Here is a 19,804-nt window from a genome sequence, read left to right as displayed (position 1 = left end):
ATGGCGGGGTCTCCGCTACTCCTGCTGACTCGCAGTCAGCCTCTGTCAACAGTTGCCCCAACACGGGTATGGTGTAACAAAAAGGGCAGCTCTGCACTCCGGCCCCAGTACTGCCACTCCCTTGGTAAGTACAGGCTGAGATACGAGCCGGAGCAGAGGCTCGGGCGCTGGAATTAGAGAGGCTGAGAGCGTCTCCCCCGAAGCCCGCACCCCGCCCCAGGCATCTACACATGTTACCTGGGGGGTGCGACCTCACTCTCCTCTCCTCTCCCAGCGACATGTGCCTCCAATGCAATCTTTGTGAATTCCGAGCAGTGGGACTCGGGCCCTCCCTCGACGAGGTTGGCTGGAGGTCCCGCTCTGGCAATGGCAGGCTCGGACCGGCGGCTCAGCTTCTCCAGGGCTGCCAGTCCGGGCCGCTACTGCTACGAAGATCTCAGGCTGACATCAGGGCACACGCACACAGTGCGCTGAGACTCACATGAACTTCGGGTGCACGATCACAGGGCACTCCTCACGAAGGTCTCAGGCTGCACAAAGCACATGCACACAGCATCGCTGAGTCTCACTTGGACTCCGGTGCACACGATCACAGGACAATTCTCACGAAGGGCTCAAGCTCTAAAAAGCACACGCACACAGAGTCGCAGAGACTCGCTTGGACTCCAGGTGCCCACGATCACAGGGCACTTCTTACGAGGGTCTCAGGCTGCAAAAAGCACACACACAGCGTCGCTGAGACTCTCCTGGAAATGTTTGTGTTCCTGAGTTTCGGCAACAGGGAGCCAGCTCACCTCGGGCCCTTGGGGATAAATTACTTCAGGACACAGCACAGCAAAGTCCTTTCAAGCAGTGGGACAAAGCACACAGCAAAGTCCCTTTAGCCTCTACTTGGTTAAAACAGCAAACTGCAGGACAGCCCCAGAACACACAGCAAGGGTAAGTCCATTTGGGGATCGTTTGGGTGGATGAGTGTGTGAATATGCAAGTTCTTAATCCATTCTTAAGTGATATTCCACATCAGCATCCTGAAAGTGTTGCTGCTATCACTCTGAAACCTTTTTGTTTGTGTTGATTGTTTAGTCTTCCCTGTCTTCTGAAGTAGCTGTAACCTAGAAGGTCAATGTTATTTGGAACAGCCCAGCCACAGCCTAAGTAACTATGCTCTAGACAGGCACACAGGCAGGCACACAGGTGCCACGCTCCTCAAAAAAGCTTTGAATGCGTGCAAACAAAGCTATATGCAAACCCAGCATTGTGGCTGCACCTATTCAAAATGTTGAAGGCCTCCACTAGGTACATTTCTCTCCTTGTAGAAGTGTTGAGGGTGTTTTTCGTAAATTGAATGGATAACACACCTTGGAGGGGGTGCACAACATTTCTATATTTATAGTTACATATGAGCTAGTTAATAGTCTCTTTAATTAATAAATTGACACATATTTATATAAATAAATTTTATATATTATTAATCAGCCTCTTACTAATGCCTTCAATAAAACATTATACAGTAATGGGGTCAAATAGAACAACAAGTAGCATTCAGCATTTCGCATGTTTGTCCTGCAGTCATGATTCCTGTCCCCTTTCCCACACAGATGCACTGTGGGATGCCCATAAGCCTGCCATTTTTCCTCCCCACTATTTTTTCCAGAAGACATGCAGCTCTTTTATGGGTTGTAAAAGAAGTACCTGTCCGCGGCTGGGAGGAAGAAGTTGTAGCACAGGAAGAGTCCTGCACAGTGCACTGTTAAGAATGAACTGAGCTATTGATATGAAAATCAAGTCGCTCCCTCAGAAACAGCTCTGAGTGTGTTAATGAATACCATGCTGTGGACCTGTCCTGAGAGTCAGCTATTAGTGTATATTTATTTCATGAAGCCTGTTTCAGGAATCTGGCATTTTGTCAGATTAGTGGACAGTGACATAGGCGCTATATAAATGCAAACCTTTTTATATTCTCTACCCCTCCACTATCCTTCTCAATCCAAACAACTAACACATCCATCACTCAAATTACTTTAATATTTCGCTATACTAAATCACCACTAACCCTTTATGGGGTCCGAGTAGCGTGCTACTTGCCGAAAAAGCACTTCAAGACCCCATCAAGGGTGGCAAGCTCTATATATATGTAAACCTTTTTCCCTCTTCTGTCCCTCCACTATCCTATTCAATCCAAATAACTGACCAATATATCCACCACTCAAATTACTTTCACATTTCCTCTATACTAATTCACCCTAATCTTTTATGGGTTCTGGAGTAGCTTGCTACTCGACAAAAATGCGCTGTGACGCCTTGTCTGGGGTAGTAAGCGCTATGTAAATGCAATACAATAAAATAGTGAGAGTATGATTTGCCCAGGATCAAACAGTTTGTTAAGGTAGCAGACCCAAGACTGCAGCGCACTTACTGCAAAAAGTTATACATTTACGCAACTATTTTATTTAAGTGAATATACCATGAGACTGGGTCTTTCTCCCTCTACCCAATAATATCACATATCCAGCTTTTGCATTCATTCTAGCTACTTCCATTGGTACAGACTAAGGAGCAGAGGGAAAGTTTAAAAAGTGATTGACCATGACCACAGAATTTGGCCAAATGTGAGGCTGGGATTAAAAATTGTTTCGCCTGGTTCTATATTTTCATCTAGATCCAACAGAACACAACTGGGTTGGAAGTTATTCTGATTGCTAAGCCAAGGGACTTCCCTTCCTAGGAAAAATGTCCCTGTGTTGTTGGCCCTCTCAATATTTAGAATACAGGGTTTATTTCCAACAGATACTCAGGTGAAGTAGTTAAACTGAGATTGGGTGCCAAGTATCCTACTTCCGTGGACCACTGGACCATGTCGCAATAAGTGTGCACTGGGCACCATGCACAGTCCATACCCACATTTGCCGCTTATGTTTCAACGATTAAAACTCTTTCATTCTATTTGGATAAGAAAGTTGGTCGTTTTCTAAAGTTGGCTTGAACAGTTTCAATAATGAGCAGTCAAGGCTTACCCCATCAGGTGGTAAAGATATTAAAATTCAAATATAATCCAAATAGTAATCCCATTAGATATACTCAGTCTCCAGATGAGTTATGTCTTTAATGGTGGCCTGGTTTAGAGGAGAGGGCTATCGACTCATACCCAGTGCTTAATTTGTAAAAAAACCTAGTGCCGGGGCTCTCGAAAGGAGGACACAAGAGCTTGCACCATCTGCTGCCCCTGGCAGCACTGCCAATCACAGTACCAACAGACTAATAATCATCGCACTCTTAAAAGTGTGCCCATTCATACTATTACAGGCCCCCAAAGCTATAAGAATGGCTTTTGAGGCAAATACTAATAATTGTAAATTGAAATGGCAATAATAAACAGATGTTGTTGTGCTCGTACCTAAATTGGCAGACCCCACTACCATGTGGCAGACAATCATTAGCCCTGGTGCTGGCAATTAAGTGCTGGTGCTGAGCACCGGAAAGCACCAGCACAAATTAAGCACTGCTCATACCACAAAATGCACTACGTTGCTCATAGACTCCCTGCTCCCAAATGTCTGCTAAAGTCTCCTCAAGGAAAATGTCCTGCAAAGTGATAATGGAAAGTAGTCCACCATGACTACAAACTGAACACCACAGAGCACATTTTGGCAGAAAAAAAATACTGACAAAGTAAGCCCTGAAGAAGACTGTATCACATGTCCAGTTTTTCTTCCTTTACACTATTTAAATCTCAATTTTGATTAGATCTCATATGGGCCAATCATATGACCGAAATTCTTAACATCCCAGCTTTTCTTACACACAGCATAACGAAGCCTATTAACAGTTGTAAAAGCAAAAGCAGAAATGCTACAGGCTGGAATACAGGAAAGTGACAAACTACTGGTGATCCCCTACAAATCAATAATTCGAGCTATATAAAAATGCATAAATACATTTTAAAAAAATCAGATGCTTAAACTGGATCCTGGATATAAGAAAAGGAACTGGAAAACAAGAAAATTACTTTAAAAAAAATCGCACGTGCAGCTGGCAAACATGACAGCGTTATGTCTCTATGCCATACGCCAAGTACATGGCACAGCTCAGCTCTAACTCCACCCACGAAAGCATGCTGGTTTCTTTCACCTCCAGCAGGCTCCTTTCAAAAAAGTCTTCAGCCGTCGAAAGGCAGGTTAATAATCCAGGAAGACAATCATCTCAGCGCCGGTTGGTTCTCAGAATGACTGACACAGACAGTATCCAATTATATAAACTCTCAGGCACCCAATCACCGCCCTCTAGGCGTGCACAGGTGAGTCAGTTCGTGCTAGGTGTGTGCACGGTGACGTCACCCCGAGCAGGGCGGGTTCGAGGTTTCCTTGTTTGCTTCGGGCTTTATCTCGGTTTCGGCCCAGTCGATTCCAGAGTTTTTTTGCTTCTGTTTCTATTTTATTTCACTTTTACGCGGTTTTTGGAAAATCGAAGAAGCATGGCTGGCTACTCGGCAGAAATTGTGACTTTGGTGCTGTTGCTGCTTTGCTCTTGTGAGTACGAGTCGGACATTATTTAACTCTATTTGCATTTCCGCGGCTTTCACAGGTGCGCTCGGTCTCTGACCCTGGGAACATATTTGAATTTCTATAATTATGTTTGTTTGCTTTCTTTTTTATTTCATCAGAAAATGCTTTAGTTTATCATTTGAGTATTTTTTTGCATAACGTACAGTAGTAGGCCATTTACATGTGGAAATTTACTTTAGCTCTCAAGACGTTCTGTGGCTTTTTTGTGTCTCCCCTTGTTCCCGGAAGAGGGCAACTTGGAGGTTTGGCTGGTGCTCGAGGAAAGGGCCGTTTAGTCCAGTTTAATTTGTACAAAAGACATTGCATTCGCTCTAATCAAAATGTCAAGCTTTAAAGAAGAATGCTTTAGTTGTAAGCGCGCACATGTCCTGTGTATGTTTCGTATTTTTTTGTTGTTGTTAGGAAAGTACCTTCCGGGGATTTGGCTTCAAATATTACCAGAATATAATCCAATCAATACCGCTGGTCCTATTATAATACAAGCCTTTTAAGTGTTGCATTGTGGGGTAAGTAATACCCGGGCCACTGGAATTATTGCGGAAAGGGAGGATCACATTATTCAGAAACAAAAAGCAAACTATATGACACGTGTTGTGATAGCATTACTTATTTTGTTATTATGTGTTATGCAGCAGATGACGGTTTTTGTGACTGGTTCGTAGCTAAGTGAAAAACACAGTAGCTGCCGAAACAAATAATTCCACTGGCACTTGTTTTTGCTCCCTGTATTATACCTGTTTTTAGGTCCCGCTAGAGCCAACACGCATGCGCTGCTCTGGCAAGCAATTTAGTAGCTGGTTAGAAAAGTGCTACCCACAGGCTTTTGCTGGCCAACAGCTTGCTATTACGCGTACAAGCGCGCACGACGGTCACACCTGCCTTGCTATGCACGTTGCGGGCAAAGTCCTGTGGGTAGACTGCCGTCTTCGAGTGGTGCGTGCGCACCCCTGCTTTCATTTTTGGCGTCTTTGCGAGTGGTGCGCGCTCACCCCTGCTTTCATGTAGCCGTCTTGTTTTATTTTGACACTTTTGCCGTCTTTGTGAGTACTCAGCTATTGAAAGAGCTCTTCCAGTGCACCTCAGGCTTGATCCAGTGTGTACCTGGAATCTCAGCGCAGAGGCAAACACGGAACTCTGACAAAGCGCCTCTGTCCTGACTCGAGGTGCTCTTTCATCTCACACTGAGGCTCTCGCCACATTCTTTAAATACCGTTTGCAGGATGCATTGTAATGTCAGTTTGAAGAACTTCACACTCTCTTAAAATTGCGCAGAGAGGAGGCGGTGGGGGCAAGGCACCTGCTGCGGAGAATGGATCGGTAGAACCATCCTTTTAAAGTTGTTAAAGCCCAGAGTTAAAAATAGAATTTTTTTTCATGAGCAGCCATTAAGTGTCGTCCTCATTCGGATAGCTCAGGGGGTTGAGCTCCCACTCTAGAGAACTGTGTCTAACCTACAGGTCACACACAGTTTCAATCTAAGTAAAGCAGCCCAGTGGTTAACGGCTCATACCGGCTCCGACAGTCTGCCTTAGTTACGCACATAGTTTTGCCAGCTCTCTTCCCTTCAGAGATACCCCTCGCATTACACATGCAGACCCAGCAGAATGGAACCAGTGGGTGCGAAGAATGTAAAAGCTGAGAGTCCAACCGTGCTGGTTGCGCAGTCCTCACAGAGCGGCCGTATTTGCCCCGTTACACTCCCCTTTCATCCGCTCTTCCAGCTCTCTGAGTCTATACTCAGCTCTACTTCTGCCCCCTCCTGCTGCTCAACTCGCCTTTTCCCGCACCTGATTTCCCATTCCCTCCTCTCCATCGTCAGTCTCATGCGTGGCTTCCTTCTCATTTGCTCATCGTGCAAGAACCACACTCCACGCTGTTACTTGAAGTGTAAAAGACCATTTTATTAGGACAAGGTTGCAATCCTTTAGACTTTATTACATAGTACATAAATGCAATAAATATACTTTCCCCACCCCATACCGACTCATTCTCCATTCCTCCTTCTCAAAACCATCTCACCTGTTTGACTCTTCCCCATTCACTCGGTGACCTCCTTCCTCTCCCCATTCTCACCTTCACTTGCCCTCCGAGCATCCTCTGTTGAATTTCCTTCATTGCCTCCCGCTATCAGTCACCCGTGTACCGTTCTCCCCCCCCCCCCCCCCCCCGAGGGGTGGATCCACCCGTATGTGACTCACCACCCCTCCAAAGTACCACCAACCAGGGAACCCCCGGTGGGCGGTTCACTGCCCCTCCCCCCCCCCCCGCTCTCCCAGGCACCTTTCGCCTCCTGTCCGCCAACCCCGTGGCACACGGTGGACGACCAAACCACCACCCAAACGTATGTTTTATATAATTCACCGTTGATGAGACAACCATCAGTCGCGAAAGGTGCCATCCTGCCCAGCACCACTTGAAACCCCAAGTTCATGTGAAGCCAATGTATCCACCACCTTGTGGCACCCATTGGCCGACCAGCCACCACTTCAACATGCGTCTTGCGCAAACAAATAGTCTTATCCAAGGCAATCCCATGTCCAGAAAATTTGTCCCCCCCCCCCTTTCCGTGAAAGACCATGCCCCCTTTTTCTTGTACCAGTGTAACCAAAACCTTTGACCAGCCAAACGCTGTCAGTGACAGGAGTCCCCCTTTTCATTCGGTGAACGACCATCCACCACCTGTGTCTGAACCCAGATTTACAGAGCACATTGCGTCGGCCCAACCGTGGCCGGGAATGTGCCCCCCATCGCGGTCACTGCGTCCCGCGTAAACCAGGCGTTTTACTGACAGCAGCTGTGCACTCGGCCGGGCTTTGCTCCGCCGTGGTGTCTCTGGCCGGGCTTGGCTCCGCAATTATCTTCTTGCACCGTGGTGTCCTCGGCCGGGCTTGGCTCCGCCAGGGGGACGCTGTGCCTACAACCCCCAGCTGCCTCAGCGCTAAGGGACGCCGCACACGCAGAAGGGCAGCGCCGGGAGGCGCATAAAGGAGAACACGCCTCCTCGTCGCGCGGGAGCGCCCGGGGCTAAGCCCGAGCAAAGGGCGGGCCCTCTGTGGCCCTCAGAGGCCTGAGGAGACTGGACTGGGCCAGGGACCCTGTATCGCCTCATCTATAAGGTTATCGTGCCGTGTGCACGCAAGATTTTACTTTTAAAAGTGTTAGTATTTTTGTGTTATTATTTTTCATGTGAGTGTATAGACTAGAGAGTATTTGTGTGTATGGTGATAGCCTCATTACTTATGATGTCTAAACCCAAAACAGATAAGGTGATGGTAGGCCCTGCGTCTATGGATAATTTTCTGGTCAGGAAAGTTAACCAGATTAACAATAGTAGACGTGCATCGTTGGGGAAGGACTCTAGGACAGGGGACTTACTAGAAATATCTCCTGACATTACTCCATCTATAGATTCTGATGCTAATACCAATAATGTTACTTCCATTGATCCTCCAGTACCCATTACAGTGAGTGTTGATGTCTATTCTGACCCATTGGTGCAGTTGATTGATGACACCGGTGTATTGAATGAGACCCAAACCGAAGCTAGGCCCCTGAGAACTTGTAGAACTGTATCTCAAAAAAATAATGGTAAACATAATAATTCTAAGGCTAATAAAAAAGGATGGCAAAAAGTCTAGCTGCCCTGCTGCAATGACTCCTTTTGTCTTTACAGGCAGTAATGGTAGTGGGGGTAATTTAAATTCTGATTTACTTGCCTCACTTATAAAAAACCTTGAAGTTTCTTTAACAACAAAATTAGAAGAGCTTATTAAACCTCTAATTAACAGGATTGATAACTTAGCAAAGGAAGTTACAAGGCTGGGTGGTCTGTTATCATCACAAAAAACTGTAACATCTGGTGGCACAGTTCATTGTGGGGGGAAAGGGAAAGAATCTGCTGAAGCTAATGACACACGGAACATGGGTAGGGGGAATACTGCTGTAGCCGCACCAGCAGGGCCTGATAGACCCAACATACGGGATGCCCCAGTGGTATCGGCTTCGCAGCCACAACCATCTATAACACCCCAAAACAGTAGAACCCCCAGACCCCCAAAGTATAACCGTTATTTAAATCTACCACCGGATTGTGCTCCATTTGTGGCAGTACTGACAAATGTTCCCCCTTGTGGCACACATCCTGCATCTCCTTATGATGAATCACACAGTTCCCTGAAAAACAAGACAGTGGCGTGGCTTAATAAAAACTGTGGTTTTCCCATCGCATATTCTGACCACATAATGGCAGTTAGACGCGTAAATTGGGTGGGACCTTCTAAAAAATCTGGCTCTGGAGACTGTATAGTCATTAATTTCAAGCAACCTCAGCATGTGGCAACTGTTCTCTTGAGAGCTTCTTCACTGGTGTATAATGTAAACAGCATCTGTGTTCGCCCCTTGGGTTATTTCTATGCACACCTCTGTAAACCCACACCACAACAGAGTTTAACCAGGCAGGGGCTTGAACCATATACTCCTGTTCAAGATACCCAATTCTTTTATAACATCACAAATTCTTGTAGGTCAGGTGGACTGAATAATGTTTATAATAGGAGTACTAGTGCTGGCCATTACCGTCATGACTCGGATCTAATTACACAGAACAGGTATGAGGCATTATCTGGGCTTGAGATGTGCGACTGACGGATGGCACCTGCGGCTCAGGACACTGAGATTGCTAGTGACGCCCCAGTAATTGCTGGCTCTCGTGTACCTGTCCTCATGTTTGCGGACGATACACTTTTACTTTCCCGCACCCCCAGTGGGCTCCAAAAAGTGGTTGATGCCTTTGGTGTATTTTGTGACGGGAGGGGCCTTGAATTGAATACCACCAAAACAAAATTCATGTGCCTCAACCAGCAGTCCACCTTCAAAGGCGTAATAAAATACAAAGGTATACCCCTAGAAAGAGTGGACTCTTTTTCCTACCTAGGCATCACTCTACAAGAAAACATGAGTTGGAAACCACACATAACTACATCTTTATTAAAGTTTAGGCAGCTAGCAGGCGCAATTACCCAAAAACATCGCACCTCGCTGACAAAGCCAGTAAACTGTGTGTTGGAAATTTATTCTATGAAAGTTCTGGGGGCTTGTTTATATGGCTCTGAACTATGGGGGTTCTCTAATTTGAAAGAACTGGGCCGAGCAGAAAATAGATTCTTAAGAGAGATTGTGATGGTCCCCCAAAGTACACCCACAACCCCACTAAAATTGGATCTGGGAAGAAAAGGCATAGAGGACACAGCGAGGTTACGCCCTCTCTTATATTGGAGACGGATCATGGTGACTCCAGAATTAAGCCACTATGCGGCGGCATTGACGGACGTCATCAAATTCGACCGCTTCCATAGTATTCCATGGCTAAGGGAGCTCCGGGGTCTCCTTAAAAAATTGAAATTGGACCATCTATGGGACACCCAAGACGTATCCTGCTTTCCTACGAAGGCAAAGCTGAAAGATCTATATTGGGAAATGATATATTTTACAATGTTTAGTGACAATACAAGTTCAAATCTAACATCTCGCTTCCAAAATATAAAAATGTACCCTTTCTGCGAATCCTTTTGGGACATCATTGAAAAACCTTATGATAGGAAACTTTATTTTCAATTTCGCATAGGTACACTTGCGGTGAATGCGTTTAAAAAGCATTGGTCCCCAGCATGGGACGAACGTTGTCACCATTGTAATGAACTAACTGAGCACATTTCCCATTTCTTATTTTGTTGCCCACTGTACTCGTCTCCCAGACGTAAATGGCTGAAACCTGTGTGCTCAAATTTGGGAACCCGCAGCCAATCTGAAGCCCTTAGGATACTTGAAACAGATTGTTCCATATTGCTTGTGGTTGGGGTAGCAAAATTTCTGGCTTGGTCATGGTTAATTCGTACCCGATCATTAATGGCAATTACACCGTAATGAAATTATGCATATTCCTATCTTTGCACTCTGCCATTTGGATTATTGTATTTTATTTTATATAAAAAACTACTTTTTAAGAAGTGTGATAAATTTGCTGTAATTTGATGTTTTTTATCATGTATTTATTCGACATTTCATGTTTAATATGTATTTTTAGAATGTATTTTTTTATTGGTAGTATTTATTGTATTAGGGCTAGGTGAATGCTTTTATGACAAATGTCGAATAAAGCTTTAAAATGCATGACACTGTGGCTACAGGTGAACTTACAAATATAAATTCAGATAACATGGTGGCCACTAACCCAGGATATCATGTTGTTTCCTGGAATATCGCCGGTCTTGCGACAAAAATGTGTGATGTAAATTGGGTGACCTATATGAAACAGTTCTCAATCATCTGTTTACAAGAAACTTGGGAGGTGGGTTGCAACCTCTTTCTGGAAGGTTATAAGGCTTTCTATGTACCAGCTTTGCCATCCTTAAGGGGTAGGCCGAAGGGGGGCCTTGTAATTTTAATCTCTATATTAATACCTTGTGGAGTACGCAGAATTGAAGCCAAGCATACAGGTGTAATGGGCATGGCCTTATCTGGTGGAAATGTTCGTGTGGGTTTAGCGAACTTCTATAATGCTATCTATGATAGTGAGGCCAGGAATGATATTTCTTCCCTAAATTCTTTTGTTTCTAATAACATGAAAGACCTTGGTCATAACTTGATGATTATGGGGGACTTCAATTTGCATCCTTGTATAGACCCATTACATAAGCGCTTACCAGAAATGTTTTGTGAACGTGCATGTTATCTCCATATGGAACACACTAAGGAGGGGGAACTGTGCAACGATCTAATGGATGACCTTGACCTTTCACTGGCCATGTCTCTTAAAGACCCTTTATATTGTTTTGATACCCCAACCTTTAAGGGACATGGTAGGGGCACCTTTATAGACCATATACTGGTCTCTCGGATGATGCAAAATTTTATAGACTCTTTTTGCATTGTTTCAAGTGCATTCAGTGATCACAATCCTCTAACAATCTGTTTAAAATGTCCCTGGGTAAAGAAGGGAAATAAGACCATCAGTCAAGGCAGTCTGGGAACAACTGATGGGAGGAGGAGGCTAAAATGGTCTATGGTTTCTGCAGATATCCTGTACAAAACAATTGCTGAAAAGTGTACAGTGGACATTGAAGTTTGCATGACCGAGGGGGGCGACCTCAGGCTAGTGTTAGAGTCCTATCAAAATGTGTCGGAGAAGGTGTCAGCGCTTCTTACTGTCCCTAACAAAAATCAGCCTAAACTAGGCCCGAAATGGTTCAGTCATGATTGTACCAAAGCTGCTCGCAATTTGAGGGTAGCTTTGTCAGCTTCACCAAGGAATCAGGAGGAGGTAAAAGCTTGTAGAAAAGAATATAAGGCTGCTACTGTCGCCCGCAAGGAGTTCCTCAGGAGGGAGGCTTGGCAGGAACTACTTGATCCCTCCATCCTGAAGTGCAGCACCAAGTTCTGGGCACTGGTTAAAAAACCTTTTTTGACCGATGCTCCTTGTGACGAACTTGCTTGCTGCATAACAAAAGAAGAATGGGAAAGCCACTTTAAAAGCCTGTACTACTCAGAGGGTGTTGGAATCAGGGCAACTGTTCCCCACGCTGGAAGCAGTAGTATAACATTTGGAAAAAGCGAGGTATTGGATGCCATTATGGGCCTTACGGCAAATAAAGCGCCTGGTCCTGATGGAATTCCGCCGGACCTTTACAAATATGATCCAGCTTTCTGGGCTCCAATTCTGGCTGCTGTTTTTAACGCTGCGGCTAGTGTGGGCTGTCCGGGAACGTGGGGATTATCAACCATAGTCCCGGTCTTTAAAAAAGGCGACAGGGGAAGTCCTCTTTGTTATCGACCAATATCCCTGATCGATTCAATGGTTAAAATTATGGGGAGAGTCTTGCTTCAACGTCTAGTAAGTTGGTCGACTGAAAATATTATGTCGGCTTCCCAATATGGGTTTTGTGAAGGCCGGTCCACTATAACTCAGTGCCTTAATTTGTTTCTTATCTTGAATAAATACACTGTTGTACAAAAAGGAACAATTCACCTAGCCTTCATGGATCTGTCGTCAGCCTTCGACTGTGTTAACAGAGGGAGGCTGTGGCAGACCATGAAGGACAAAGGCGTTGACAGGGGGATTGTGGATTTCCTTGCGGACCTACACAATGACACAAGGGCCAATGTGAGGTTCTCAGCGAATGGGGATATCACAGGCAATTTCTGTATTAATAAAGGAGTACGACAGGGGTGTATCCTGGCCCCATTTCTTTTTAATTTTTACATAAATGACTTAGAGTCTGAATTGCAAGAGATAAAATCAGATTGCCCGAGAGCTGGTGCGAGGGGTATTCCACTACTTTTATACGCTGATGACGCGGTTTTAATATCACGAACAGAGAAGGGTCTCCAAGCACTTCTGAATGCTTTTAATCATTTTATGTCTGAAAGGGACCTTATGGTCAACAATTCGAAATCTTTTATTATGCATGTTGGCCGTCAACCAAAAAAGAAGTTCGTTTTTAAATTAAATGATGTTGTGATTCCTGTCACTAATACGTTTTCATATTTGGGTATTTTATTTGATACTAAGCTAAGTTGGGCTCCGCATTTGGCCAGGAAGAAGGGTGAATTGATCAGAGTGAACGCATCAATTTTTAATTTTGCCAGTAAATTGGGGAAAAAACCGACAGAGGCCATGATGCAACTATATAATGCTAAATCTATATCTACCGCAGTCTACGGCAGCGAGCTATGGGGCTATAAAAATAATGAACAACTGCAAATAGCCGAAAATAATTTTTTTAAACGCTTGCTGTGTGTCCCAGTTAGTACACCGAATTTAGCTGCACATGAAGAGCTTGGTTGTCAGTATATTTCAGATATTGTTGGTCTGAAACCATTGTTATGCTGGGCAAAATTATGGTTAAGTGAGGATATTCCCTTAACCCACCAGATACTGGAAGATCTTGTATCAATGGACTATGCTATGTGTGTACCCTGGCTCAAATATTTGAAGTCCCAATTTTTGAAGCTTGGCCGCCTAAATTTGTTTGAAAATCCGAAGGATATAGTTAAGGGTGATGTGGCAGCAATTAAGAGGGCCTTTTTTATGAATTGTAGTGCCACAAGAGATGAAGTTGAGCTTCTGAAACCAAATGTTAGAAAGTACGTTATGTTAAGAACTTGTGACACCATGGAAATGTACCTAACATGCTCCTTTTCCTCTCATGATAAATTTTTGCTGACACGATTCAGGTTCAACATCTTTCATCATATTTTAATTAGACCAAAGCTGGACACTTTTAAAAAACCTGCAGCACCCTGTGGCTGCGACGGGAAGTCTCCACAGGATATGCTGCATTTTATATTTTTATGCTCATTTTATGAGTACCCCCGGAGGCGGTATCTTGTGACTCTTTTAAGAAAATTAAATTTTAAACAAATCAGACCTGCCCTTGTATATCTACAGCTATTGCATTCTGATTGTGTCCTTCAGGTGCTAGAATATTTAAAATTATCAGTGAGAATAAGAAAATGCCTAGATGAATAACTGTGATTTCCAGCTAGACGCACTATTTTGCACTTTTTCTGTACATGGGCTTAACCTGCACTTTTTCTGTACTGCTCTCGTCCACTCACTCTTTTAAGAAATTCTTATGTCTTATGTATTATTTTATATTGATTTGTCATCTTTGTAATGCTTTTAAATGTAATGTATAATGTATTGTACTTTTATGGATTGCAATATATCCGAAATAAAGTCAATTTGAATTTGAATTTACATAGTACATAAATGCAATAAATATACTTTCCCCACCCCATACCGACTCATTCTCCATTCCTCCTTCTCAAAACCATCTCACCTGTTTGACTCTTCCCCATTCACTCGGTGACCTCCTTCCTCTCCCCATTCTCACCTTCACTTGCCCTCCGAGCATCCTCTGTTGAATTTCCTTCATTGCCTCCCGCTATCAGTCACCCGTGTACCGTTCTCCCCCCCCCCCCGAGGGGTGGATCCACCCGTATGTGACTCACCACCCCTCCAAAGTACCGCCAACCAGGGAACCCCCGGTGGGCGGATCACTGCCCCCCCCCCCGCTCTCCCAGGCACCTTTCGCCTCCTGTCCGCCAACCCCGTGGCACACGGTGGACGACCAAACCACCACCCAAACGTATGTTTTATATAATTCACCGTTGATGAGACAACCATCAGTCGCGAAAGGTGCCAACCTGCCCAGCACCACTTGAAACCCCAAGTTCATGTGCAGCCAATGTATCCACCACCTTGTGGCACCCATTGGCCGACCAGCCACCACTTCAACATGCGTCTTGCGCAAACAAATAGTCTTATCCAAGGCAATCCCATGTCCAGAAAATGTGTCCCCCCCCCCCCCCCCCCTTTCCGTGAAAGACCATGCCCCCTTTTTCTTGTACCAGTGTAACCAAAACCTTTGACCAGCCAAACGCTGTCAGTGACAGGAGTCCCCCTTTTCATTCGGTGAACGACCATCCACCACCTGTGTCTGAACCCAGATTTACAGAGCACATTGCGTCGGCCCAACCGTGGCTGGGAAAGTGCCCCCCATCGCGGTCACTGCGTCCCGCGTAAACCAATCACATATTGCAAGCCACTCCTCGGCTGTAAAAGGTGCCCCCCCCACGTGGTGAACGACCATCCACCACCTTCGCCTGCATCCCGTGTAAAACAGATAAGATGAATTTTAGGCCAAACTTTGCTGGCGACCAGTGCCCCCTCTGCAGTGAACGACCATCCACCCTTTTGCGGCGTCCAGCATAGACATATATGTTTCTCGGGCCAACACCTGGTTTGTGCCAAGTGCCCTCTTTCAGGTGAACGACCATCCACCTTTTTGCTCGCCTCCATTGTAAACATATAGTATTCTTGGGCCAAAACCTATTAAGTGCCAAATGCCCCCCTTCGCGGTGAACGGCCATCCACCATTCTGCGTGCAACCAGTGTAACTGAAGATTTTTTGGGCCCACATGCTGCCTGCGACGAGCACCCTTTTGCCGGTGAACGCCCATCCACCCCTTTGCTGGCATCCAGCGTAGACATATAGGTTTCTCAGGCCAACACCTGGTTTGCGACAAGTGCCCCCCTCACGGTGAGCGACCATCCACCCTTTGCTTGCATCCCGTTTAGACAGGAGTCTTGGGCCAAAACCTATTAAGGGCCAAATGCCCCCCTTCGCGGTGAACGACCATCCACCATTTTGCGCGCAACCAGTGTAACTGAAGATTTTTTGCGCCCACACAGTGCCCGCGACGAGCACCCTTTCTCCGGTGAACGACAATCCACCCTTTTGCTCGCCGTCAGTGTGCCAATAGGATTCTGGGGCCAAAACCTTGTTCATGCCAAGTGTTCCCTTCGCGGTGGATGACCATCCACCCTTTTGCTCGCCACAATTGTAAACAGATCAGAGTTGTTGGGACTGAAACTTTGTGACAAGTCCACCCTTCTGCTTGCATCCTGTGTAAACCCACCCCGAATATTTGTGCCAAACATCGCTTGTGAAAAGAGCCCCCCTTTTGTGGTGAACGACCATCCACCACCAGTACCCGCACTCAGATGAACCAGTGACGTGTGTGGATGAACAGATCACACACCTGTCCAAGCAGGTGACCCCCATCCTGGCGCAATCCCCCTCCTCGCACCAGTACCTGCGTCCTTCAATAGCCCCCCCCTTTGACCCACCCTGCTGCAAGGCCCCGAGTCATCCCTGTGATCAGATCGCCCCCATTATCCACTTCAGTGCACCATGTCCCCCTCCATGCATCATAGTGTGAAGCCATACCCACGACATCCTAGCATACTTCTGTCTCCCACCTGTATCCTCATATCGGGGCATCTCCTTATTTCTCAGAACACACGGCCAACCGTCCAGGCCACAAATCCCCACACACATCCTGCAGATTCCCTCGTTATTGCACAGCCCTTGAGCAAACTGGCCAGTTCGCCTTTTCTGTTGGTCCATGCCCAAGAAAAGGGGGGGGGGCACCCCCCGCCAGGCGATCGCCCGGGGTCCTGTTCCATTCCCAACTCCTGCAGTTGAAAATAATTATTAGTCCTTCATGAAGTGTATCTCTCTTCCCTTAGCCCCTGTTCGGCCAGTTTCCCTTCGCCACGTCATCACAGAAACTAGTCGTATGCCAGTAGCCCTGAAACCTGCAGCCACTCCCCAAAGGGGCCCGCAACCACTAGAAGCACAGCCACACCCTCCTCACAAAGCGCCTCAAAGCACCCAAGTCACTCTGCTTGAGAATCAGGCACTCCATTACGTACCTCAAACACACCAGGCGCGACACCGCCGGTCACCCTATGCATCGCCCTTTCATCCGCTGCTCCACGGTGACCACAGCAACCCGCCTCCAGAGGGAACTAACGAACTCCCAGGTCCCCTTGACTTGAGAGAAGCATAGCTGCCAGTCTTTTCACCGCTGTCCCGCACGCCATCTCCCCACACCACACATCCCAAAAACCATCCCTACACCTACCCTGAACACACCTTCTGCACCATTAAGCCTCGCACTCTGCGCACCTATTAAAGATTCCCCTGCCAGGCACCCTGCCTAAACCCCCTTCCCCCATGTGTAGCACTCGCAGACCCGACATACCGTAAAGCCGCCTGCACCCCAGGACCCCCACGCGCTTCAAACCCCCGGCCACACTTGTTCGTTACAGCATGTGCGTAGAGCGCTCCAATACCCATGGTCCTGCCACATCTATCTAAAATTGTACTTAAATTAAATAACGGGGAACAGCATGTCAGTCAAAACCGTCTCACACCATAGGGCAAACCACAAACCGTACCACTCTTACCACCAGTCTTAAGCACCTATTGCATTTGTGTCTGCCACCCATGGCCCCGCCCCCCCAGGTAGGGCCTCATCGCAGCCGCCTAATCCCGCTCCGGCGTCCTTGGACCCGGGGAAACCCTCCCCCAGGCCACCCCCAGTCAGAGTAATACCTGCGCCAGAGTACCGGCTGTCTCACATACGACATCGGGCGCCACTGCCCATGGCCTCAAACATATGGACTTCCTAACCCCGTCAAACCCCCGCACATCAGTGGATTATCCAAATCTCTACCTTGTAAGTCATCAACCCTGCCTAATGGCCCCCAATTAGTATGCTTGCCTCAGCTGTGGGCAAGCCCCCCCTGCTCCCCAGATCACCCTCTGCGCCCGTACAGTGCGTGTACGCCCCCCAGCTGCTTATTATATCCATAACTGCTTGCGTGGCAGCCATCACCTCCGGTCCCCCAGCGCTCTTCTCACTCTGAGAATGTCCCGTGACTCCTGGCAAAATTTGCAACCATGCTGAGCTCATCAACACCATTACTGAACCTTCTAAACCAGCAACTGGTGTGGTCCCTTCAGTCCCCTGACCAGGCCCATGCCTCCTGTCACACGAACAGCTCTCCAGCAGCCTGCCGTAGTGGCACCTGCCTCTCCCTCAACAATCACCACCCAATGCCCCCGGCCATCCAGCTGTAGACCCTCCGTCCGAGCAGCTCACCGGCCCCATCCATAGACTCGTACCTGAGCGTCCGTCCAGGACCTCCTTCTGCTCAGTCGCTGATGTTCCCAGACGTCCCCCCCCCCCCCCCCGGTCGCTCCAACCAGGTGAGGCCTGAGCACCACCGAACCTCGCGCCGTGCTGGCGGTCCCTCACCCCTACTCACAGTGCCCCAAAAAACGCCACCTGTGCCCCCGACCACATGTCATGGCCCTCCTGCACAGCAACCCCCAAAGAAATGTCCCTTCAATAACCATCATAGACGTGCTCAAGTGGCGTCAATCACCCTAACTGGCATAAATCATTACTAATTCAACTTATAGCCATTGGATTCCTATATATACTCAAGCCCACCCCGCGCCGACTCCCGACACGTGTCCCCCACAAGGATTTCAGTCCGCAGTAGGGGGCCGCACATTACAAACTCTGTACAGAAGCCCCCCCAGGCACTCCGTCCATCCGCCCAAACCAATCGTGCTAAATAGCAGGACACAAGCGGGGGGGGGGAGGAGGGTAGATAACTCTCGGTAAAGACAATTTCTCTCCGAGAAAAAGTATGCACCAAAGGCCGCCTGATGTAATACGAAGACCGGGCAAATTATACAGCCTCTGGCCGCTCAGCCGCTGCCTACATTCAAGAAACGCATGCAGTGAGTTCAACCCTGATACAGTTCAGTTGACATAACGATGCAAGCGGAATAATGCTCAGTCCCGCTCCTAAACCTAGGGTAGCCAGCCACTGCGCATGGAACAGACACTACTGTTCCAGGAGAGATTCTTATTATAAAAACTAAACCGGCCCGCGCAAGCCACATTGCAGCCGCACCCCCCCGCCCCCCTCCCCGCAAGGCAGCGAACATCGTGTAGGAGGCAAAAACGAATAGCCGGACCAGCCGCCCACTTAAACTCCTGCCGGACGCCAAAACTGGGTGCCACATCAAGCTTATCGCCGCCATATTCCAAGGCTGCACATGACTACACTGCCCAACATCTAAGCAACCCCACCGGTGCCCCCCACACATTCCCGCAGGCCAGACCGTCACCCGCCCGGAGAGCACGCCAGCCGCAGCCCCTCCCACTGGCCCCGCACCGCCGATCCAAGCAGGACTCCATAACTTCAGAATACCGCACACCGCCCTAAAACCGAAGCACAGATGGACCCCCCCCCCCCACCAAATCGGCCCCTGCCCCAACCACCCACCTACCGACCACAAAGTTTTTCTATGTCCCCCCGGTGGTGCTCAGGTGTTAAGAGGCTGTTTCTCCTCTCCCAATACCTTATGTCTTCCCAGATCCCGCCCCTTCCCCTTGCCCCTCTAATCCCACCCCCCACCTTGTCCTTCCGGTCTTTGCGCGAATTCCCCAGGGGAAGACTGGTCTGCGACCTTCACTTCCCCTGGGGGCCGCATTTTCTCTGTCATTCTTTCGTCCTTCCTCTCTTCATCGCTGCCATGACCCCCCCTGCTCTGCTGCCTCTCATCCTCAGACCCTGCCTCCTTTCTTTTCCTTGCCCCCCTCCTGCTATTCCACGTTTACCTTTCCTCTACATCCCTCCTCGTTATTTTCATTTTGATCCCGCCGATCTTACCTCACCACCTCCCATCTTTCCCTTCATTTTCTCTTACATGCTTCTCATCTCGCTCCCCCCATCTCCATTCTCCCCTACTTCCCTTTCCGCTCTCTCTTCACTCACCTCCCCGGGCGCTGCTCGCTCGTGGCAGCAGCTG

The 19,804-nt window shown here is 47.6% G+C and overlaps 1 protein-coding gene across 1 annotated transcript in view; it reads left to right on the top strand.

The window, feature by feature from the left end:
- Nucleotides 1-4,302: 4,302 nt before the first annotated feature.
- F11R (F11 receptor) overlaps nt 4,303-19,804 on the top strand; it is a 142,996-nt gene continuing 127,494 nt past the window's right edge. Inside the window, exon 1 of the mRNA XM_078669885.1 lies at nt 4,303-4,526. Within this exon, the coding sequence (XP_078526011.1) occupies nt 4,472-4,526 (55 nt within the window). The 5' untranslated portion in view covers nt 4,303-4,471. The remainder of the gene's footprint in view (nt 4,527-19,804) is intronic.

The sequence above is a fragment of the Lissotriton helveticus genome, chromosome 12 (assembly GCF_964261635.1).
Source record: "Lissotriton helveticus chromosome 12, aLisHel1.1, whole genome shotgun sequence".
NCBI classification, from domain to species: domain Eukaryota; kingdom Metazoa; phylum Chordata; class Amphibia; order Caudata; family Salamandridae; genus Lissotriton; species Lissotriton helveticus.
This window is presented reverse-complemented; position numbering and strand designations above follow the sequence as displayed.